This window comes from Oncorhynchus nerka, linkage group LG15, assembly GCF_034236695.1.
Source record: "Oncorhynchus nerka isolate Pitt River linkage group LG15, Oner_Uvic_2.0, whole genome shotgun sequence".
In the NCBI taxonomy this organism is placed as follows: Eukaryota; Metazoa; Chordata; class Actinopteri; order Salmoniformes; family Salmonidae; genus Oncorhynchus; species Oncorhynchus nerka.
The window spans coordinates 60,688,444-60,713,741 of record NC_088410.1 but is presented as its reverse complement, the minus strand read 5'-3'; the positions used below and the strand labels follow the sequence as shown (position 1 = coordinate 60,713,741).

At 42.5% G+C, this 25,298-nt stretch overlaps 1 protein-coding gene across 1 annotated transcript; it reads right to left on the bottom strand.

The window, feature by feature from the left end:
- Positions 1-1,550: 1,550 nt before the first annotated feature.
- Positions 1,551-24,391, bottom strand: LOC115143015 (RNA-binding protein Musashi homolog 1-like). The gene is made up of 14 exons (XM_029682969.2): positions 24,236-24,391; positions 23,705-23,745; positions 22,792-22,873; positions 22,552-22,636; positions 14,330-14,371; positions 13,621-13,713; positions 8,013-8,061; positions 6,880-6,962; positions 6,652-6,769; positions 6,142-6,222; positions 5,486-5,542; positions 4,660-4,716; positions 4,398-4,552; positions 1,551-4,064 (listed from the first exon to the last, which is right to left on the bottom strand). The coding sequence occupies exons 1-14, from the start codon at positions 24,295-24,297 to the stop codon at positions 4,023-4,025; spliced, it is 1,047 nt and encodes a 348-aa protein (XP_029538829.1). The 5' UTR covers positions 24,298-24,391; the 3' UTR covers positions 1,551-4,022.
- Between the last annotated feature and the right edge of the window lie 907 nt (positions 24,392-25,298).

Here is a 25,298-nt window from a genome sequence, read left to right as displayed (position 1 = left end):
CCCACCTCAGCTGTAGATCTCTGCAGTTCATCCAGAGTGATCATGGGCCTCTTGGCTGCATCTCTGATCAGTCTTCTCCTTGTATGAGCTCAAAGTTTAGAGGGACGGCCAGGTCTTGGTAGATTTGCAGTGGTCTGATACTCCTTCCATTTCAATATTATCACTTGCACAGTGCTCCTTGGGATGTTTAAAGCTTGGGAAATCTTTTTGTATCCAAATCCGTCTTTAAACTTCTTCACAACAGTATCTCGGACCTGCCTGGTGTGTTCCTTGTTCTTCATGATTCTCTCTGCGCTTTTAACGGACCTCTGAGACTATCACAGTGCAGGTGCATTTATACGGAGACTTGATTACACACAGGTGGATTGTATTTCTCATCATTAGTCATTTAGGTCAACATTGGATCATTCAGAGATCCTCACTGAACTTCTGGAGAGTTTGCTGCACTGAAAGTAAAGGGGCTGAATAATTTTGCACGCCCAATTCTTCAGTTTTTGATTTGTTAAAAAAGTTTGAAATATCCAATAAATGTCGTTCCACTTCATGATTGTGTCCCACTTGTTGTTGATTCTTCACAAAAAAATACAGTTTTATATCTTTATGTTTGCAGCCTGAAATGTGGCAAAAGGTCGCAAAGTTCAAGGGGGCCGAATACTTTCGCATGGCACTGTATATTATTATCTATCTAGCTAACAATGGCAATCATGTTCGCATCTATTTTACTAAGATTACGGTTCTAAAACATGTTCTTGTGTTTAAAATAATAAATACTCAAACTTTCAGATGAAGTTTGAGTGAATTAAACATGTTCCATTGCTTTCATGAGCTTTTTCTCTCACTGCCCCGAGTTTAAGACAAAGGGTTTAGCTGTCTTGGAATTAAGAACATTTCAAGAACTTTATTTTCAAGAATCTAATTTCTTCTTAACTTTTTGCTTAAGGAGAAGCATAAGAAAGAGCGCAATACAATTTCCAATAACCTTTTAGAGGAATAGCAACTTTGCTTATCTTTCTTGTTAAGTCTATTGTTAAGATATCAGTTGAGAATACATTTATTCTTAAGAAGTTTTTGTGAATCTGTGCCCAGGAAACCATTTTTATTTAATTCTTTAATGTATTTATCCCCTTATTTTAGGCACTAAACTATCTCCATATATATACTTCCATTATTTTTTTAAATGGTACCGGGGATCTTCAGAAGAGTCTTGTGAGGCTTGTGGGCGTGTCCTAGAGCAAAACGGAGAATGCCATCGTGTTTGAGTCTCATCTTTCAATATAGTGGTAGGCCAAACCGTTCGGACGCTACAGACGTTTTTGTGAGAAGACCAATTTTCAGGATGTCTCATCGTCTGACAAACACTGCTCTAGCTCTGCCACCTTTGACCACAGACGCGGAAGGGCTAAAACGGCGGATGTGGTGGATTGAGACAGCCCAGATATCTCTAGCATAAACAGACTGATTTTAATTGGGATTTTTGTATTACATTAATTAGATTTCCGCTGGGCCAAAGAAATTGTAGAAGTAAAAAAAAAACAGAACCACAATCTCAGTGGAATGCTTTAAAATAATTTATTAGGAATTTTAAAATGGACATTTCCAGAGGAGAAAAGAAAGAAAGAAAAAAGGAAATACAATAAGATAAAGCGGGTGGGGAACAGTCCAAATAAAAGTTTAGTTACAGTGTTGGTCAAGACCTTGAACTTGGAGCTTTAACAACCAAGGCCTTGCCCCTTTTCCGACCCTGAAGAAAGCGTCAACATAAACAAACAAAAACACCAGCATCTTAAACATCACTGAATCATTATTGTGCACCGGGAACGAAATCGGACAAGAGAAAAATATAATTTCCTTTTTGTTCTTAAAAAAAGTCTTAATGCCATGGAATTATCCATACTCCCATTGCCATTAATAGCAGTATTAATATTCCTAAAATAAAAAACAACGTATTGCTTTTTGAAAGTTAGAAAGTTACAGTGTTCGTGTCCAGCAGTAGTTTTGTGTAGTGCCCCAGCCAGTTCGAAAAGGGCAGTACTAGCCAGTATAAAATGGGAGATTCTTGTTCATGTTTAGTGGAAGACTTTGTGGAACATCAACAAAATTCATTTGATTTTCATTGAAATAGCTCTGTCAAAAGAAAGGGGACAATTCCACTATGTCTCCTCCTCCATTCCAGCTACTGGTCTGTGTATAACTCTTTTCTGTACTGACTGGGGCAGAGGCTGCGTTCCATTTCAGTTTACCTAGCCCCTAGTCCCTAGTTCTGAAAGGACACATAGGATACGTGGTGTTAGACCAAAATGGAACCAGCCAAACATTTCAGTACCAAAATGGCAGTCAAAAAATGCATGCCATGTCAACTTTCGAATCTAGCTAATTCCATACGTCAGCTCACTATTGTGCGCGCACACATCACACACAAACAAACACACCTTCACACATAATGACACAATCACCTTCTAAGGTCATCAGAAGACAAATACAACCATGATGTAACCGTTTTTTTTCAGAGTCAATTGCTTTGTTAAATATGTCCTTCATTTGTTTCTACGGTCCGTATGACCGTACATAGAACAGCAAGAAAGAAACAAGAAACAAAATAAAACATAATGAAGGAAAATAGAGCAAAAATATATATACTTTCCCCCCCAAAAAGTTGTATTAAATCCCACCCAATCCCCCTTAACCCCGACCATGCACCCTCAACATAGCCAATTAAAAATCCTCAGGGCCTAACTTCAGTTTTTCCTTATCTCAGGGATACATGGATGTCATGTCCATAGAAATAAAATGACTAGAACAGGAACCCCCATTCAAGTAACAATATTTCTATGGTTATGTCACTTGGTAAGACTGTGCCTTTAAGGGGTCCAATTCAATAGAAATCAGTTACTGGCATGTTCACAGTAAGAAACTAAATGAAAGGAAAGGGACTCAACTGTGTGAGAATTCAAGCATGTTCTCTTTTTGATACCAATTTCTAATGAAAAGGGTCTTATCATTTCGTCTTATTTACAAATATCATCTAGTCCTCAACCCTGCTAATGCATGTTGTTGGCCTAAACACCAAACAAATGCTGAGGGGATAGCCACTTTCAAATAGAAAATGACCTGCCACTGTATAACACATTTGTTGTAGTAGATAAGCAGACTTCCAGTTAAATTGGCGCCAAACGATTAATAGTAACCCCGCCTGCTGATCAAAGTTCAACATCCCCAACCTCCTCCCCTACACCAACCTTCATCCTCCCCTACTTCACCCTCCCCTCAAAATCTATATACAATATTTTACAGGAAGAAAATATCTAACCGATTATCATCATTATTATCATTGTGTTCAATATTAATAACAATATTACAAATGTTTTGTTTTAAAAACTATCAAAATATACATTTTAGTTTTCTTTTCATGTTTTCTGTGACACGTTTGTTAAAAATGGAAATTACATCATTTTTGTTCTTCCTCTGTTTAAATGGGTTTAGGTACCCCTTTTGACAAGGAGACCCCATCCCACACACCAGTTCATCGCTCTCTAATCCTCTCTCCTCCTCCATCTCACCTAGTAACACATTAAAGGGAGGTCAACGGAACAGACAATACATCAAAACATTGCGATTAAATAAAAAAAATCCTCAAATATAAAGCAAAACATATCTGACAGAATCTGTGTTTGCCTTGAGCGTAACCCACAAACGTTATTTTCTCACTTATTTATCTGCCAGAGCGATATTTAAAAAAAGAAACAGCATTGGAATCTAATGAAATAAACCTACGTGAAGGTAAATAGGATAGGAGAAACAAGGGATTGAGAAGAGGGAGTGATATTAGTACAGGAAAACAGGATACAGAAGTAAAAAAAAAATAAAAGATCTTCAGTCAGTGGGTGGAGTCAGGGGGAGCCAGGGGTTGCGGGGTTTAAACTGTGGCCGCCAATCGGATTGTGCCATGGGTAGGCACACAGCAGTTTGATTGGCTCGTCAGCAGAAGGGACCTCCTCCCGTGCCCGGTGATGTGCTAAATCTGCTCAGTGGTAACCGTTGGTGAAGGCAGTAGCGATAAGAGGACCCTGGGAAAAAAAAGACACACTGACGATTAGAGACAGAGCAGCTGGTAGATAGTTTGAAATGAAGAAAGGATATGGTTGACAAAATTGCCAACATTTTATTGATTTGTCATTATATAATTTACTCTTCCATATTAAAAACTGGTAAACAAATCCCTGGTTTCCCCTAGCATCAGATACATGCCACCTAGCAGGCTCCTTTAGCTGACACTTATAGATCCCTCTTCACGATATTCCAACCATGGGTCATATTCATTAGGCACCAAAAGCAAGAAAACAAACTAAACCTGGGAGAGACTACTCAAATTTCCGTTGTGAAACATGATAGTGATGTACCCCAAGACCGTGGCCGAATCCTGAGTTGGGGCCGGGACTGGCTGCGCTGAGATAGCTGCTGAGTGCTGAGTCCTGACTGGCTGCCGCATACAGATCAGCCATTGGCCCAGGGCTGCTGGTGCCCAGGTAGCCTGCGTTACGTGACTGTGTGGAACCTGAGAGCGAGAGAGATGGAGAGACAGAGCGAGAGAGTGACAGTCAATCAGTCAGTCACATACACATAGACAACTGACAGGCAGAATGATGAAGGAGAATTATCTACCTCTCATAGCCGCTGCTGCTGCTGCAGCCATTGGTCCGTAGGCTGACAGTGGAATGGCTGAGGGACAGAGGGACAATTTCAGATGTCTTCTTTTACCTATACGTCGCCTTACAAAACAGTGTTTGGCAGTGTGTAAATGAAGTTTGGCAAACATTTCATTGCCAGGTAGTTTCCCGTTTTTTTTCTGCCCAATTTCAATCTAGACTCATCATTGCAACTCCCCAACGGGCTTGGGAGGTTAAGGTCAAGTCATGCGTCTTCCCGAAACATGACCTGCCTAACCGTGCATTTTAACACACGCCTGCTTAAGCCGGAAGCCAGCCGCACCAATGTGTCAGAGGAAACACCGTTCACCTGACGGCCGAGGTCAGCCTGCAGGCGCCCGGCCTGCCACAAGGAGTCGCTAGAGCGCGGTGAGCCAAGTAAGACACCCCCGACCAAACCCTCCCCTAACCCGTACAACACTGGGCCAATTGCACGCCACCCTATTGGACTCCCGTTCACGGCCGGTTGTGATACAGCCCGGGATCTAACCCGGGTCTGTAGTGACACCTCTAGCACGGCGATGCAGTGCCTTAGACCGTTGCGCCACTCGGGAGGCCGGTAGTTTAGTTTTAAAGATGGTGAAACCGTGTCCAAAATATCCAAGCGTAACATTATTCGGGTCAATTCCATGATTCATCAAAAACATTTAAAAAAAAATCTAAGTTAGGATTGAACCCTTCCAGATTGGAAAAAAGGAGGGCCATTACGCCACAGGTTGGCGATGTTGCCTTATAAAGAGAGAGATTGTGAGCTACCTGTAGATCTTAGAGGAGTGACTGACCTGTGAGCTCAGAGGGGTGGGATGATGTCAGAAGGGTGGTCCTCTCTAAATGGAATTCTAGAACAGAAATGTCAAGAGAGCGCTTTTTTTAATACCAACACCATCCACGTGCCAATCGACTCTCTCTCACACACACACACACACACACACACACACACACACACACACACACACACATACACACTTACATGAACATGTGCACACACAAGCAGCAATTTAGAATGAGTATGAGAGACTACAGGGGAGAAGGGTGGTAGGGGAAGGAGAGAAAGGAGGCGCAGTGGGGTCAGAGTGGAAGAGAAAACGGGGAGATTAAAGTGCAGCAGAGATGATTTCTCACATGAGAGGGGAGGGGAAGTAGAGAAAAGGACTGGGGAGAGGAGGAGGACATCAAAACCAAAATACAACTCTACAAGCAGCCAGACTCTGCCATATGCGTTTATACATGGAGTAAAAAGTGTAGGCATGTCTGTGTGTTTGGCACCTAGCGTAAAACTAACATCAGTATGTATCTGACATGATCACTAGGCCAATGCATTGTTTCTGTTGTCAAACCTAGCCAGTTCTTTGGATAATTAACAGACTCAAGTCGTCTGTACGTCTGTAACTCATACTCTACATAAATAAGTGTGACAGAGAGAGCGATGCTCATATACCAGGGAACTGGTAGGTGTATCCAGGCGTGATGCTAGGGTAGCCACGGCTAGCGTACGTAGCTGCTTGGAAGCCTGGGTAGCCTGTGGAGACAAACAAATACCCATCGGGATACGGCTGAACACGGTTGAAGGAGACGATTCTATTGCATTCATATTAGACCTCATGTAGCATGTAGCAACTAGCACCATAACTCAGTACCATGCTGTTGCCATAACTGACCTGTAGGCGGAGCAAGATACTATGACTTCACCGCGGGCCATAGCCTACTTGAATCCCACTGAAACACATCCCCCTCTACATCTCCTCCCATCTCTTTAGCCCTGCTCTCCAATTCTGGACACACATTCATAGAGCGTCTCTGAGTAGGTCTCCCCTGTTATATACTGTAGATCATATTCATTGTTAAAAAGGCTAAACTGATCCTAGACCAGCACCCTTACTCTAAGAAGCTTTTTTTTGTGGTTCCAGAGTGTTTAGAGGCAGCTAAATGACAGTGTTATTGTTCTTACCCAGCATGCCGATCCCCAGCATGAAGGCGTCCATGCCGTAGGGCATCACCCTGGCACGACCTCGAGCCGTACCCGTCGGTGACATCACTTCCTTGGGCTGGGCTTTCTTGCACTCCACCTGGAGTGGAATGCAAATGGTTTGAAATATTCTGCACATAGACACACACACTCCTCACTATCAACACTGACGCACACATTCGCACATACACACATGGCCTGCCTACATACCATTTTGTTGTTGATTTCGTGGAAATGGATCTCACACACTTTCTCCACCATGTCTTCATTCTCGAAGGTCACAAAGCCGAAACCTGAGGGACACAGGAACACAGACTGCTTTACTTTCCACTATGGCCATTTGTTTCCATTTTCTATGAAACTGAATGCAATCATGACTTCACATGTCCAGTTCTTCCAGGTTAGGGGTCACCAAGGAAGAAAAGGAGATGAGGGAAGGAGGCGTGGAAAGAAACAAATGATTGGGACACAACCCATGTTTAATACTCACTTTGTCCTCTTTCCTATCCTCATATCCTGTACACTTCTTTCCCCCCATCCTTCTCTCCCTCAAATCATATTATATATATTTTTAAAAAATTGCTTTTATCTATTCAATCCCTTTCAGATGACAGAACATAAAGGTAGCAGAGACTCCATCAAAGTATTGAGACTCACCTGGTCTCTCCCCCTTTCTCTCCCTACTCCATTACATGTTCCTTCTCCCTTCCCTCCCCCGCACCTCAAGAGGCTGTGAGGGGATTTAGCCGGGTTTGCGTGCCCTAACTGTCAATCTGTCGTCGTGGTAAAGGGGGATGGGGTAGAGTATTAGCTAAGGTTTTAGCCTGAGCCCCGATTAAACGAGCTGACCAATTAACCCTTCTCGCCTTCCTTTACTTGTTCCTCCCTGACTGATTCACACTATAGGGCCGTCCCAAACTGTACTCCCATTGTCTCAGATACTTTTGTTTTCACATGGTCCTTTCCAGCATGGTTCCAACAACTATGGCCTAACCAGCTCAGCCCAGTACAGCTCCCGCACATTAAAATACTGTGTATCGGCATGAGTGTGTGTTTATCTAAACAATGTGTGAGAGTCTGATAATGTGTGTTAATGTATGTGTTATTTGTTTCCGCATAACATTATTTACACTACAAATCAATGTGTGCTATGCTGCCATTCCATGCATGGCTGAACCAAGGATCAGGCTCTTCAATACCTTCTCAATGCAAGAGGTTTACTTTTGCACCAACAAACCAGCTAGTATGGTCTGCCAACTGATCTGAGAGAAGATTATCACAATGATTTTTGTTTGTGTGTGTGTGTGTGAGAGTGTGTGTCGACTGGTGTTTTGTGGCAATACCTCTGTGTCTGTTGGTGGTTTTGTCGAACATGAGCATGGCGTCATCGACCTATGAGGGAGAGAGCGAGAGAGAGAGAGAGGTAGAGAGACAGAGAGAGATGAGCTTGGACAAACACACACACACAGGCCATTACACAGCATGGGGCTTCATTGTCCCTCCTTCAGGTCCTGTGCTTTGGAGCAAGAGAGGAGAGGGGGCTAACAGATGGAGAAAGAGGAAGGGAACGAGGGGGGTGACAGGTGACAAAGGAGGAGGAGAGAAAGAAGGGGGTACAGGGGAGAGGGAAAAGCGTGGGCGAGAAAAGGGCCGTTCTTTCTCTGTAAAGTTAAACAGTGTTTCACTCCCCAAGTTCTAGGAGGGAATATTTCTCTCTCTCTCTCTCTTGCACTATCTATGTAAATATATATATATACACTGAGTGTACAACACATGAGGAACACCTTCCTAATATTGAGTTGCACCCCCTTTTGCCCTCAGAACAGCCTCAGTTCGTCGGGGCATGGACTCTACAAGGTGTCGAAAACGTTCCATAGAGATGCTGGCCCATGTTGACTCCAATGCTGTATCAAGTTGGCTGGATGTCCTTAGGGTGGTGGACCATTCTTGATATACTGTGAAGCGTAAAAAAAAACAGCAGCGTTGCAGTTCTTGACTCAAACCGGTGAGCCTGGCACCTAATACCATACCCCGTTCAAAGGCACTTAAATATTTTGTCTTGCCCATTCACCCTCTGAATGGCACACACACACACCCAATCCATGTCTCAAGGCTTAAAAATCAGTCTTTAACCTGTCTCCTCCCCTTCATCTACACTGATTGAACTGGAATGAACAAGTGACATCAATAAGGGATCGTAGCTTTCACCTGGATTCACCTGGTTAGTCTATGTCATGGAAAGAGCAGGTGTTCATAATGTTTTGTGCACTCAGTGTACGTTTGGCGGTGGGGGGGGTAAGCTTTGTGTCCTGTTCTCTAGCTCTTTGTTCTCCTCTCCACAAAGTTTACTATTCCCATGGAGACCCTGTAAATAATTTCAATTAGGAGAATTTACCCTCCTCTCACTACTCTCACTATGAATAGAACTACAGAGAGAAAGAACTGTGTGAGGAAGAGAGAGAGAGAGAAAGGGTGAAAGGGGGAATTGAGAGAGAGGGACAAAGTTGAAAAAGGACTTACTAGAGGGAGAGAAAATGGATTTTGCGTGGCGACGCAGAAAAGAGAGGAGAGGCGAGAGATAGTTCAGGACAGAATAAGGATGGGAGGGGGATTGGTGCATACGAAAGAGTGGGTCGAGAGTGAAAAGGATAAAAGAGTTTGGGGGAGAGAAGGAGAGTGAGGGTTGGATGGACAGAAAGACAGACAGAAAGAGAGGCAGGCAGGGAGAGAGAGAGAGAACAAAGAGAAGTGGGGGCTTTGTCAACACGCACCCCTTTCATTCTTCCTTTCCCTCCCCTTTTTCTCCCACTCTTCTCCCTGCAGCCCTATTCATGCTGACCCCATCCCCTCTTTACTCTCCTTTGCTGGTAAGAAAGTTAGCACAAACTCCTCTAATAGAGGAACTGTGAAACTACTCCATGTTTTTCCAGTGAGAGACATCATCAGTATAACCATCGCTTAGGACACACAGCATGACTGCATTCCTATTTTCATTACCTTTCAGCGTAATGAAACTTAACACAGGGTGAAATGTGAGTGGAGGAAAGCTCTGGACTCCAGTTTGATGTTTAACCTTTGAGATCATCTATTAGGTGTCATAATGAAAGCAGTACATATTACTCAAGTACTTAAGTAAAAATACTTGAAAGTAGCTTTTGGGGGTATCTGTACTTTACTTTACTGTTTCTATTTTCACTGACACCAATAAGTACTTGTTACATTTTGAATGCTTAGCAGGGCAGGAAAATGGTGTAATTCACACACTTATCAAGAGAACAACCCTGGTCTTCCCTACTGCCTCTGATCTGGCGGACTCACGAAACAGTGAGTGTTGGAGTGAGCCCCTGGCTAGCTGTAAATAAAATAAAAACAAGAAAATGGTGTCGTCTGGTTTGCTTAATACAAGCAATTTGAAATTATTTATACTTTTACTATTGATACTTAAGTATAACCAAATACTTTTAGACTTTTACTCAAGTAGGGTTTTACTGGGTGACTGTCACTTTTACTTGTCATTTTCTATTAAGGTATCCTTACTTTTACTCAAGTATGACAATCGGGTACTTTTTCCACCACTGGCAATATATTTAGTTTGTTTGAATGATCTAATAAACAAAGTTTACACAAGCTGTGCTAGTGAGTGTGTGTGTCACTGTGTGTGTGCATGGAATATAGAAAAGGTCAGGGTTGGAGACCCGTTAGTCCAACAGAGCTATGATCTCACTATGATCTCTCTCTCTCTCACACACACACAGCCCCCGCCCCCAGTCTACCCTCTGTCCTTCATTCAGTTTTTATCTCCCCCCTCCCACTCTTCACCCTTCCGGTCCTCCAAAGCCAATGACACAGCAAAGTCGGGACAGGGAGAGTAAGTGGACAGCTGCAGCACCAGAGACATGTTATCATAAGTGTTGTGTTACATGGTCAAGCAGGCAAGTAGACACCAGTTAGCATTAGCGCTATTTATTCTCGACGCTAACCATTCGTTAGTATTAGGCTGACACATGAAGGTGTGAACACAAAACAGTCACCTTTAGCCGTATTCAGTGAGGATGGCTAACTGTGATTTATTCTAATTCACTTGCTAGCTAACATCTTGAAGTTTGTAAGCTTTATTGTCTTCAGTGCTAAAAATTTTAAAAAACTACTGGGCACAAACGTCTATTCCACGTTGGTTCAACGTAATTTAATTGACATGATGTGGAAACAACGTTGATTCAACCAGTGTGTGCCTAGTGGGAAGTGTTAGACCTACTGTTACAAGAGCCTCCTCGACAAAATCAATAGGGAAACAACCTGTTGTCCACTGTGTCCAGAGAAGTGTAATACAATCTGGCTGAACTATAGCGTCTTGTATTTACCTCAGCACGGCTCACACTCACTGCCCAGCACCTTTACAGCATGTCACATAACATTCTCATTTAGTAAAAATGACAAGAAGCTTTTCAGGAACATTCTGAGAACATTTTCAGTCACAGAACTTTCTGGGAATGGTTTCAGAGAGCTGCTGGAAATGTACAGACAAGACAACTTTTTCCACACAGAATGTTCTGTATCCGGGAATGTTCTCTTTCCGCCAATTTCAAAGAAACTGGACAAACCAATAATATTTTGCAGCCCTTTGTAAACATCCAGTGAAGAAAACTCTGTTCACTGTTTGCTGCTACGTTGGCTACGAGACAGTACAAACCGTGACCTATTTGCAATGAACATGTGGGCTTCAATCCCTCAGTTCAAACACCCAAACACAGTCAGTGTCTAATTCACCTCAACCGTCTTCCTCTCTCACCTCTGTTTAACTCTTCCTTCGCTCTCTTTCCCTCCCTCTCTCCACCCATCTCTCCAAACAGGCCGGCAGACAAAGTGTCCAGTGAAGCCCTCTAATCGCCAACTCACATGGTTGACTGGAGCCCAACTTGTTCCTTTCTGTCCTATCCACCCCTCTATCTCTCCACTCCCTCTTTCATCCATTTTGGAAGGGTGAAGATAGGCCTGTAGTTTGTTGACTCTTCGAAGTGAAGCACCACGGCTGTGTTTTTACACTGTACTTTGAGGCAGAGTGTTATCCAATGGCTTCCCAGTACTGTTTGGGAGAGCATGGCTGGGAAAAGGATAGTGGGAACGTCGGGATAGAGTGCCGGGGAGCACAGCGGACCTCTGGCCGGGCACGGCAGGGGCGTAAATCGAGACTTGTCTCTGTGGGATTCTGACCTGCTTCCCAGACAAACATGGCCGCCGGTGAGCGGTGGGATCAGCTCGTTTGAGGAACCTGTGTACAGTTACATCCGGTTGGTCAATCACACCAAAGACAAAAAGGCTTTCGTTTTGCACTAGACTGACATTGATGCCCATTTAAGCCCAAAAGCTCACAGAATGCTAATCTGATTTTGAAGTGTACAAAACAAAATGGTAAGAAATCGTCAGTTCTGTGTGTGTGTGTGCCGGATGGTTTCACGAGACTGCGCATTTCTAAATCAAGTGACAAACTCTCTCCAAGACACTCTGCTGTGGAAATCAAATGCTGGAAGCGCAATGTGGAAATCTGCAATGTTATAATTTGGCCCAAGCATCTCCTATGTGGGGGTTGATACTTCACAAGATCCAAGCCTCCAGAATTATTTCCTCTAACCCTTTTCCTCTCCTTCTCTTACACCCAACGGTTTCTTCCTCTCTCCGCCCTCAAAGTGACATCATCAAGTCCCATTAAGGGGATGGTGATTCTGTCTTTCTAGAACGTTCTCTGTCCACTGCTGCTCAAAACAGTCAGGACACACTGTTTTAAGTTGGTGAATGTTAGACCTGTGTGACTGCCCGACCAGTATGTGCATTTGTGTTTATGTGTATAAGCCTCACACACATTACATATATATTTTTTTCCCCGAGTAGATTGCTAAATTACCAAGGGACAAAGGCTAAAAGCAGGTCACCAAGGCAACAGGCTGAGAGGGATGCAGTGGATAAGAGTGTGTTTTGGGATGGGGGGACAACGAACTGAGGTTGGTTGTGTGTGTGCGGGGGGGGGTCTTGTGGCAAGAGCAGCTGTTGCATTAGATTAGTTCAGAATTAGAGACCCCCCTCTTCCTCCTCCTCCTCCCCTTCACCAGTGTCCTCCCTCCCTAACTACACCTCTCTTCTAGGTCAAACTTCTTCACTCGTTCTCTCCCTAATACCTCTCCCTTGAAGAAAAAACCCTCCTATTTTCCTCTTCCCATTGATTCCAGACAGTTTGTCAACTTTTTGGGGGGTCAGTTCAGATTTTCATCCCGTTACAATACTTTTTCTTCTGCCATCACATTTCCCCCCTTTGCAGTTCTACGAGTTGGTTCTTCTCATTCTCATGCATTCCTCTTCTCTCCTGCAGTTAGAAAACACTTCCCTTCCCGAGTACACCTCTCTCTCTCTCCAGGAGGTGCCTCTTCACTCTCTTCACCCCTCTTTCTCCCCCCTTCCCTCTTTCTCTCTCTTAAGCCATCCCTCTGTCATCCCAGCATGCGTTTGCCTTTCACTGCATTTCATTCAAATAGGCTTAACTGGCTTGAAGAAAAATGGAACAGACGAAGCAACTCAAACAACAGCAACGGGAGCAAAATGGAAGACAGAAATGCTAATATCGATTAGAACTAATGCTGTTGTGTTCCCTCCCCCTTTCCCTCTCTCCTTCACCCCTTTCAACTCGTCTCTGAAATTAGCCACGCTTACCGTGTCTCTTACCCAAATGTGGAATGAGAGAAACAGAAAGAGAAAAGAGAGAGAGAAACAGGGAGACAAATAGGCTGAGAAAACATGAGGGGACATTAAATGAAAAAAACCGAGGGCACTTAGAGAAACTTTGTCTGAAGTTGATCTTGGCAAAACGGAGAACAGCTCCTGATTCGAGATATAGAGTACATGTAATGTCATTTGCAGCAACAGCATGTCAACAAACGTGTCTGAACACAGTGCTTCATTTACCTTTCCAAACTGGTCAAAGTATTGCTTGACGTCTTCGATGGTTGTGTTCACTGAGAGGCCTCCCACAAAGATCTTCTTTGTCCTGGTCACCAACTAACAACACAGAGAAAGAGTACACACGATCATTAACACACAACACATTGAAAAGGCTAGATGACTTAAGATAGTACTGTTAAGCAGTACAAATATATATATTATTTTTTATTTAACCTTTATTGAACTAGGCAAGTCAGTTAAGAACAAAATATTATTTACAATGATGGCCTACTTGTAAAGCCCCCCTGGCCAAACCCTCCCCTAACCTGGGCCAATTGTGCAGCGCCCTATGGGACTCCCGATCACGGCCAGTTGTAATACAGCCCGGGATCGAACCCGGGTCTGTAGTGACACCCTGAGCACTGCAATGCAGTGCCTTAGACCCCTGCACCACTAGGGAGCTAGGGAGGGGGTTGCTAGCCACTCGGAACCACATAGTACAGCAATAACACAATTTATTTCAATGCAAATACAAAATGTGACTCTGCAGGAAGACTTAATATTAAGACTGTGTGCGTATGTATGCGTGTATGTGTGTCTTTAGGCTGGCAGGGGATTCCTGCCCTTGTTGCCCTAAATCTGGTGCGGCAGGCGGGCCTCCCGTGATAGGACATGACGGCTGTGACGTCACCTTGGCCTCCAGGGGTAAACCCCATTAAGGATGAGAACTCACCTTGGGTTGGGCTCTACGAGGAAATGCCACCTTGGGATCAATCTGGAGAGAGGGGAGACAGAGAGTGAGAGAGAGTGAGAGAGCGAGAGTTAGAAACCGGTGAACACAAACATTTGGAGACCATCCTACCACTCACGAGTAATGGTGACTCACAGTTCAAGGCAACGGACCACAAACTTTAAGGATACAAACTTTTCCGGTATTTGAGAGGTATTACATTCCATTTCTATGACAGCCCCCAAACCTGTGATACACTGGAGACATATTACTTTCTCCAATGCAGTGGCAGACTACATGCCACTAGCCTGGTCCCAGATCTGTTTATTTCTGTCTTGCCAAATCCTATGGTCAGACTATATGAGTTGGAAAGACAGCACAAACAGACCTGGGACCAGGCTAGCATATCGCTGTATAATTGCAGCACAACAACACTTTAAATTCATACAGTATATCAAGGAATAGACTCGTGTCGACACTGATATTCACAGGCGCTGTAATTCCGCCGGGAGAAAAAAAGCTTCTGTGCACAGCATTGTAAGCCATGGAGGATTTGCATAAAGGCTCAGGTTTCTCACGTGTCTTTCTAGTCAAATCATGGTCCGCGGTTTTGGAGGCTCAGTTGGTATGAGCATGGCTCAAACAACGCCAGGGTTGTGGGTTCGATTCCTGCCGGGGTTACATACTGTATACTAAATGCTATGGACTCACTGTGCTGTAAGTCGCTTTGGATAAAAGCATCTGCTAAATGACATATAGTATTTATTATATATTATGGTGACAAGCTGAGGAGCAGCAATGGCTGCTGTTTGAGTGAGACGGAAGAGACTCCTCCTCACCCCACGGTGTTGGACGGAGAGGAGGACTGTCCTCTCCAGCTGGCTTCAGAGTTGACGAAGGAAGGTGACTACAGAGAGTGGAACAACAGCTCGATTGTTAAGCACCCGGGCACCTTTCGGACTCTCTCTTGTTTACTCCAAATGCTGGGACGAAACCATGAACTCAACTGATTATCTCATCCTTGTCACCCAATACATGTGTCTATAATGACACTGATTGGGTCAAACAAGAGCCCGAGCATCCCAGTAGCTAAGTGGCATTTTATTTTTCAAAATATTCCCGTCAAGCGCGCTCATGTCCCCTCTACTGCTCAGAAATCAGTAACACAAAGCATGCCTGTCACAAAGATAGAAAAACACAACAAAGAGCCAAGGACCAACACCCCTAAGTCTATTTTGGACAAAGTTTTGACTACTACAGTAGAGTGCTATAGGCTACATCATGCCATGCGGTTTAGTATCATCACATTATGAAGTAACGACGGGGTGCAGATCTACAGCACTGAGAACAGACCGTAGTCCAATAAACAGGAGCACAGGTACAGATAGTACAGTGAGCGTAGGCCTACACTACGGTCTCTATGGAAGACTCAGCATGCTACTCTTTTACTTCAGCCCAAATGGGCGTATTCCACAAACCAGGAGCAATGAGCCAGCTAACGTTCATAAATATTCAGAAACAACTCGGCACGTCCTTGACCGCGGAAGAACGACTTCAAATGGCATGTGGTATAACTGACTTTTAATAACTCGTTTTCAAAGCTCTTTCTACATAATAACTGACATTAATACCGTTCTACTGGAGTGTTTATAAATGTTAGCCGGCTGACTTGTTCATGCTGCCTTGTGACATACAACCCTGATGGGTTTTAGAGAGCAGAGGAGGATCCCATCAAGCCAGAGCCTATTGGTTTAGTTGTTTGTGTTAAGACAAGACTAGACTACATCCGATAGTCACCTCAAACTGCCAAACCCATCCAGACATGTTTAAAACTGAAACAAACAAGCAAAGTGAAGGCATTACAAATCATCATTAGCACATGGTCGCCAACACGTCGCAAAGCAGAGAACCTTAAAAAAAATCCTAATCTTACAACGTTACACATTATACTCTCACAGCACTTCTGTTTTTGGTTTCTTTCGTTTAAAAAAATATATATTTTCATTGTGTGTATGTGCGGGTTTTAAGGGAAAAGGAATGGGGGAAGAGGTTGAATGAGCAAGAAAGGAAGAATGAACTAAATAAAGACACAGTGAAGACATAACTAAATCAAAGAGAGGAGTTCGATTAAGTGAAGGAGAGGGCGAAAGAGAAGCAAAGAGAGAAGGAGCTAGGTCTAGACCGAGGGAGATGGGGAAAGACGGAGTGAGAGAGGAGAGAGTGGCTATTCATTTTAAAACAAAAACTCCACATGAGAAAGTGGGCCGCCCATTTGTGAGCAGGGAGTCCTGGCCCAGCGGGCAGCCCCTCTGATTTCATTAATTAACAGGACAAAAGGGGACAAAACAGATGGACCCGCAGAGGAACAAGGGCTCGGCCAACTACTCCCCACTCACACACCCTCATCGTGCGGTTAAACACATAAAACACACACACGCACTGCTTTTACTAACACATTCACTCAATAAAAATAATGTGGCCAGAAAAACACAAACGTACATAAATAGTTAACGAAAGTGTGCTATTCTATCCAATCCTAATTCAAAACTTTATAAAATACACCTGTTTAGAAGCAACCGGACTAAGAAGTTTGGAAGGTAGCTAGGCTAGCATGTCACTTTGTGGACGGCAATTTGATTTGGGTCTGGGCCATTGGGGTCAATCTGCACAGCTGAACAATTGCAGAGTAATTAGTTAACGAAGTCCACTAATGAGGCCCCCTACTCTACACAAAGTCTTGGCTAGGACAACCAATGTGTGTGTGCATGTACGTGTGTGCGACTTATCACTTCCTTCAGGAGGGCAGGTACACACTCAGGGATGAGGCTATACTTCGGAATCGCAATCCGGTTTGTTTCCTTCAATCGGATTAGGTGCCTTTGAGATCCATACTAATTACAGATGTAGTTTCTTAATTTGATCACCCGGTTGAAGGGGAACCTTCCTGCTGCAATGCAGGAAATGTAAAACTCGTAGTGTATTTGATGTTTAAAAATACTTTATTTTCTCTTACGAAAAATGTATCAACCCCTACAAAATTAGAATTAACATAATGCCAGATTTTCTGTGTCTGCTGGATTATTTTCCTGCTGTAGCAAACCTGCTCAAATTAAGATCCTACACATGTACAGATCACTGCTAGGACTCTGTCTTGCTTTTCCCTTCCATCTTCTCCTCCACCCCCCTCTCGTCTCCTCTGCCCCTGTCAGCACCAGAGAGCTAATCTCCACAGAGCCATGACCTGGGACAGTGCTAACTGCTAACCTGGTTCCCAACCCATACGGAGTCCAATCAATATTCAGTCCGTGAACAGACAAACAGTCAAATTCAATGATCAGATTTGAATCGTTGCGAAGTGTGGGTTTTGTTGACGTGCTAAATCTCTATTCTTGCTCTGAGTCTGGTGATGAGTTTTCCTTTGTGAAAAAAAAGTATTATATTCTCTGTGAGCCATTTAGCATTGCTGCCAACTAACTTTAACCAGGCCTAGCATGGTTAACAAGGCCTGTGGTTTCACTAAACTGCTCTATAATTGCTAATTATCAGTAAACTGCCTATTCATGTACAGTACCAGACAAAGGTTTGGACACACCCACTCAAGGGTTTTTCTTTTCTTTTTACTATTTTCTACATTGTAGAATAATAGTGAAAACATCAGAACTATGAAATAACACAATTGGAATCATGTGGAAACCAAAAAACTCTTAAACAAACTTTTTTTGTTTATATTTCAAATTCTTCAAAGTAGCCACCCTTTGCCTTGATGACAGCTTTGCACACTCTTGGCATTCTCTCAACCAGCTTCATGAGGTAATCACCTGGAATGCATTTAAATTAACAGGTGTGCCTTGTTAAAAGTTCATTTGTGGAATTTCTTTCCTTCTCAATGCGTTTAAGCCAATCAATTGTGTTGTGACAAGGTAGGGTTGATATACAAGGGAGAACCCAATTTGGTCAAATACCAAGTCCAGATTATGACAAGAACAGCTCCAACAAGCAAAGAGAAACAACAGTCCATCATTACTTTAAGACATGAAGGTCAGTCAATGCGGAACATTTCAATAACTTTGAAAGTTTCTTCAAGTGCAGTCGCAAAAACCATTAAGCTCTATGATGAAACTTGCTCTCATGAGAACCGACACAGGAAAGGAAGACCCAAAGTTACCTCTGCTGCAGAGGATAAGTTTATTAGAGTTACCAGACTTATAAATTGCAGCCCAAATAAATGCTTCACAGAGTTCAAGTAACAGACACATCTCAACATCAACTGTTCAGAGGAAACTGCGTGAATCAGGCCTTCATGGTCGAATTGCTGCAAAGAAACCACTACTAAAGGACACAAATAATAAGAAGAAACACAAACAATCGACATTAGACCGGTGGAAATCTGTCCTTTGGTCTGATGAGTCCAAATGTTTGATTTTTGGTTCCAACCGCCGTGTCTTTGTGAGATGCAGAGTAGAGTAGGTGAACGGATGATCTCCGCATGTGTGGTTCCCACCGTGAAGCATGGAAGAAGAGGTGTGGCGGTGCTTTGCTGGTGACACTGTCTGTGATTTATTCAGAATTCAAGGCACACTTAAGCAGCATGGCTACCACAACATTCTGCAGTGATACGCCATTCCATCTGGTTTGCGTTTAGTGTGACTATCATTTGTTTTCAACAGGATCACAGAGTGATGGAAAAGCAGTCAACAAGTGCTCAGCATATGTGGGAATTTCTTCAAGACTGTTAGAAAAGCATTCGAGGTGAAGCTGGATGAGAGAATGCCACGAGTGTGCAAAGCTGTCGCCAAGGCAAAGGGTGGCTACTTTGAAGAATCTAAAAGCAAAAAAATATTTAGATTTTTTAATTGGCTACTACACGATTCCGTATGTGTTATTTCGTAGTTTTGACATCTTCACTATTACTCTACAACATAGAATAGTAAAAATAAAGAGAAATCCTTGAATGAGTAACTTTTGACTGGTACTTTATGTATGAAAATAAGTAAATACATGTATGTATAAAGCAATATTACACAGGCCAGTAATCTGCCTTAAGCATAACCAACATTATCATGTATTAATCTAATGCAATGGTTAACTATGTACATGTAATAACGTTCATGAGCAGTTTATGACTATTCTAAATAATTTGTGTAGGCTTGGAATGTGACTACGTGGATAGGAAATCCATTCAATCCAAACTCACTTTGTACTAGTGACACTGATTTGATGTGATAAAGTCTATTAGTAATAGACTAGATTTGTTTTGCATAGTCAAAATGGAACCCGGGTCGTGTTCATTAGGAACCAAATGGAAGAAAACTGACTGAAACGGGAGGACTACCTGGACTATTCCAATAAGAAATACAAATGTTCCATAGCAAAAAAAATAATAATAATGTTCAATCCACTGCGTGCCCTAATGAACACGACTCTGGATTGTTCTAGACCAGACGAAGCACTACATCACACTGCTGCCATGTGGTGAAGGCCTCTAAAGCAGCCAAACAAGTAGAACTCTGTCTTCATGCTCAAACAACATTACCAATCTGCCTCACTCATAAAAAAGCATTACATTGGTCAATACTGTCATTGTCAATAACAACATGAAAGTTGTCTAGATGTTGGTTCCTGAGGGCCGAAGGCCTAACTTGAGATATGGGCGAGTAACTCAAATTTCCACGCAAATCTCCCCGTGTCATCCCTGCATAATTTAATCAAATATGTTTTATCCGCACACATCCTGGCCTTATATATGATTAGACAGTGCTATACTTTCAATCCACATTACAAAAAGTAACATAGACTTTCAAAAGAGTAACATAGACTTTCATAATCATGTAGTTGGTCAAAAAAAATAAAGCACCACTCTTCTGTTTGTCCCTAGCTCTTTGTTTTCACTGTGTCAAACATTTTGTCACCGCTTTTCAGAGTGCTTACACTTGGCCCAAATTCCTACTGCCAAAACGTCTCATTTACCTTGTCCTCTCTCTCTCCGTTTCTTTCTCACCCTCCATGGGGTGAGCATGAAATTAATTCCAGAAAGGAATTTCACTCTCCTTCTCATCTCATGCTGGTCAAACAATAGCCACCGACAAGGGAGAGAGAGGGGGAAACGGTTTGGATGGAGACTGTTGGGAAGGTAGAGGGTCATGAGAAAAGGAGAAGAGATGGTACAAGGGGAGAAACTGAAATATGTGAATAGTCTGTGAGAGAGACGGTGAGAGTCATTGAGAAATGAAAAAACAATTGAAGAGAAAAAAGTGAGAGATAAGAAAGGGATTTGGGAACAATGACATGGAGTCCATTTTTCTTCCAATTACACAGTACCATCATTTATCAATTGACATACTATATGTTATGCTTCTCCAATACTTAAAAAAAAAAGCAGCACACTGGACCATTTCAGCACACCAAACATAACACTGCGAGCTGCAGCAAAATATTGTAATCTATCAAAAATACAATGGTATTTTTCAATAACGATGTCCCTGCCTAGTCGACCATTCAACCCTTATTGACCATCACACCTTTACACATGCATGCGTAGCGTACACACACATCGACATAGTGGAGGCCAGATCCTCAAAGCTCACCTACCTCATAAGATATTCAAGAATCAGACTTCTGACAATACAAGACCTACTGTAACTAGGATCCACAGATATATTGCCATGACACTCTACTTCTACTGATGTCAAACCAGCTCTGAAGTGTAAAATACTAAAGGGTTACACAAAAAACACATTGCCACCTTGGTCAAGCATACAAGAAAATATTAATGGTGCAATATATTTATAGGATATTTAACTTAATAGTATTTGAATCTGTCTTGAACAGGTGATACATTTGGATTAGTGGTTTAGTCGTATGAATCAAACTCAATGCCTTCAAAAACATACTTCTATGTTCTGACAATATGTTGACTGTAAAACTAATTTTACTGTGATTACTCTAGAATCCAGATTGTAGCTATAACATCAGTGCATTTGCTCCTTTCTGAAACATCCTCCTAGGGGTTTTATTACATCATAAAATGGGAACCACATTTTAAGCGACTAATTGTAACTGAAAAACTCAAGTCCAATTCCATATAATTAAGGACCTGTAAAACAACGTACTACAATCACTGCCATTATTTAAGTTATCGCCGCAGATGCTATTGTCCATGGGTTGACTTTGCATTGTTGGTGGCAGTACATTCTGGATGCATCTTCAAATGCTAGAAGAGAGTTGTTATGGAGACATAAGTCCCACAAGGCTGTGGAGTCACCATAATATCCCCTGTGACTGATTTCACCCAGGGCAACAGACCTGCTTCGTGTAACCAAACTAGCCTTTCCATGCTACATCCTCCCCCACTCGCTCTCACCTTTCACTGTCAAATGTTGTCCCTTTAGGGCCAGGCAGTGTGTGTGTGTGTATAACAGTACTGTGTGCGCACATATGAGAGTGTGTATTGAGGGGGTTGGGGGATGGAGACACACCCACACGGCTGACAAAGCTGTGTGCTGTAAGCTTCATCAACGATTGTGTTACTCTATGTAGCATCACCGGTATGCTTCAGAGACTATAGTGTTATGCATTGAATTAGAATGACATTACCATTCAAATCAACATTCTAATTATGAGTTGTTGTTTGTTTTTTTTTAAAGTTATTCCATGCCGGGACTGAACTCGGGGACTAGTTGACACCAATCTTCGGGTTAAACTTTTTGTTGTTGTTGAATTAACTTAATCTAAAACAGTTCTTTACTTTTGATGACCCCCTTAAAACTTAATTTAATGGTTTTACAAACGTACAACTCAACTTCTTTAATATGTTTCACAGCCCTAACGTTTTTTTAAAACTCTTTCTTTTTGGAGTGAGAGAGAGCCTCTTCCTCCCCGTCTCGGTCCCCAGGTAATCATGGCGATGAACAGCAAGAAAGAACGCTTTCATGTCACACACCCTAAACCAGGATTTGGTGGGAGGGGAGGAGAGGGAGGCGCCCATAGACTCTCCTAAACTTTCCTACCAGGGCAAACCTTGTCATACATCACATGGTGTATAACATTATGGCATAACATGGCAGAAAAAAGGACTTACCAAGAAAAACTGCATCCATATCAAATATAGACAATGTTATAGATGTATGCCATAACCAAATTATTTAGGGCTATTATTTATAGCATGTGAACAATTTCCCCATATGCAATAATGTTGCTTGTGCATTTAGGTGCAAGCATAAACTTACTGTTTTAGAATCCAGCTCATGTCTGTTTTGTGCCAAAACTTTATCCACACCAGCCTGGTCTATGTATGTTACAAACCCGAATCCCCTGGGGGGGGAAAGCACAATGCATTGAATTATAATAACAGTCCGACACAACAAAACTCAACCTCTGACCGCAAAATCATGTTATTTTTTAAAAAGAAAATAAACCCATGAGTGCGCGCCTATGATAGAGATGCTGAGGCGCGCACGCCTCCTTACCTCGATCTCTTCGTAACCGGATCTCGCATCACCATACACTCCTTCACCTCGCCGAATTTACAGAAGTATTCATTCAATCCCTCTATAAAAAAAATATATGGTATGGTCAAACAGTTTTCCAAAGACGAAATGTCCTTTGAGTGTATACGATAATAACTGATTTAGATAAACGAAAACAGACAACGCAAATGAGCAAGACCGCGATGTTGTTCGTCTGTCGCGACGTCATTCATTGAAAACAGGATAAGGGTAGATTAAACTCTGCCTAGGTTGACAGTCCATGGCTATAATATGATGAATATGATGAATGTTTACTTTACAATTGTGATAACTTCGGGTATACAAATACGATGAATATCATTTGACATCAACCTATAGGCAACACCGTTAACAAACACTGAGTTTTAGACAAACCGTATTATTTTGAATTGAATGGCGTTACTAACGCTGTAACAAGCACAACACCGCGATATCACACACACAAAAAACACCCCAATAATTGCAAAAGCAACGAAGTTCTGCTTCAATCAAATATCAAAATAAAAAAAAGTTGTTACATCGGGTAACAGACCCTCCAAATAATATACAGTGATTGCAAAATAAAGCTAAATGATTTTGTACTGATGTAGAACGTTAATCGCATATTGTCTAGGCTCTCTGTTTCAGCCTAGTCTAAATCATGCGTAGGCTAGGCCTACGGATTCTCGTTGAATGAAAGCTTTGATTTCGGCAGCGTATAGCCTAAACTATCAACTGTCCTTTTTTAACAAACTTACGGAAGATTCACATAGTAAACAATGGGATTAATGACTGTATAAATAGTATATAAGCGAGTAATAATAACAATATACACATATCTATGTATTATATTTGCATCCAGGGACTTTGAAAAGTCGCTCGCGGGACAGCTCACCTTGTGTTGTCTGCCAACTGAGACCCCCGATGAACATTTTGCTGAATGGGAGATAGAGGCGAGAGTAAGTGGTGTAGAACAACATATTCCCGTAAAACAGGCATCAGAGATGAAAAACAAACTACAATTAATAGATATATATAGGCCTACAAAATAACATAAATAAAGTAAAAAGAAAATCGGCCATGTTGTGAAGGCACGAGTGGTCAAATCGGGTCGTTATAATTCCCACGAGAAGATAATGAAACCAGCCAGTGCTCTCCAAATGGAAAGGAAAAGTTGTTGCAATCGTAGCCATCTCCTTACTCAAAAGAAAATAGCAGAAATAAACAAGAGATAGATCCTGCGCGGGTGAGCGGCAGTAATACAGTTGAGCGGACCGCATTGGAGAGGTAGAGCACATCAGAACAAGCATGCTTGTCTTTTGTCTCCGCGCTCGGGTGGGCTCCACACAAACCAAACTCCGCGGTTATCTCACATATAGAAGCAAGTAAAGGCCGAGACGCTGGTGAGACGGTGTGGGAGTTTTACCAGGGGTCGTGGGGGGAGTTGTCCACGGAGGACAGGCTGATTTGGCTCCCTTCTGTATCCATTCCGTTCCTCTGTTCCCGACTATGAGGTGAGGAAAGGCAGTGAGAGTTGCAGACTCAGTGGCTGAGGGGGGTGGTTTGTCTAGAGGAGGAGGGGCGAGAGAGCACAAACACGCACACACACACACACACACAAACACAGAAAAGCAGGCCCCGCCTCTCCCTCGCTTTTCCGGTACTCCCGCCCCTCACTACACGGTCTTCTTGGCGCTCTCTTGTAGCGTTTCCCCGCTTTAGGACAATGATGTCCATGGCGGACGTTTTGTGGAAGTCTATTCTATGGGAATAAATTATTTGTAGACAGCATAAGCCTAGTAAAACAAGGTCCCTGCCTTTCCTTATAATAATTAAGTAATTATAAAATACATTCAATACCTAATTCTGAGAGTAGGGTGAATAGCCTACAGCGGAGCATGGACGGTATATTCTAATGCATGGGAGAGAGGATGGAGGGGTAATCATGGCAATTTTATGGATTTGAAATGGGGACATTCCTAGGGATTCATGACAACACCTTACAGACAAAGATACATCCTTTTTTACACTATTGCGTTTACACTGCTGGCACATGTAGTACCAGTCAAAAGTTTGGACACACCTACTCATTCAAGGGTTTTTCATTATTTTTACTATTTACTACATTGTAGAATAATATGAAGACATCAAAACTATGAAATAACACATATGGAATCATGTTGTAACCAAAAAAGTGTTTAAAAAATCAAATTAGATTTTAGATTCTTCAAAGTAGCCCCCATTTTGCCTTGATGAAAGCGTCGCACACTATTGGCATTCTCTCAACCAGCTTCATGAGGAATGCTTTTCCAATTGCCTTGAAGGAGTTCCCACATATGCTGAGCACTTGTTGGATGCTTTTCCTTCTCTCTGCAGTCCAAACCATCCCAAACCGCAGAATGCTGTGGTAGCTATGCTGGTTAAGTGTGCCTTGAATTCTAAATAAATCACAGACAGTGTCACCAGCAAAGCACCCCCACACCATCACG

What these genes read in the sequence shown, in the direction of transcription:
- LOC115143015 (XM_029682969.2), bottom strand. Translation starts at nt 24,297, where the DNA reads ATGGATACAGAAGGGAGCCAAATCAGCCTGTCCTCCGTGGACAACTCC. An exon ending in CAGTTGGCAGACAACACAAG is followed by an intron (nt 22,874 to 23,704) that starts GTGAGCTGTCCC and finishes TTTTTTTTATAG; the next exon opens with AGGGATTGAATGAATACTTC. An exon ending in AACCACCAACAGACACAGAG is followed by an intron (nt 6,963 to 8,012) that starts GTATTGCCACAA and finishes TGTGTCCCTCAG; the next exon opens with GTTTCGGCTTTGTGACCTTC.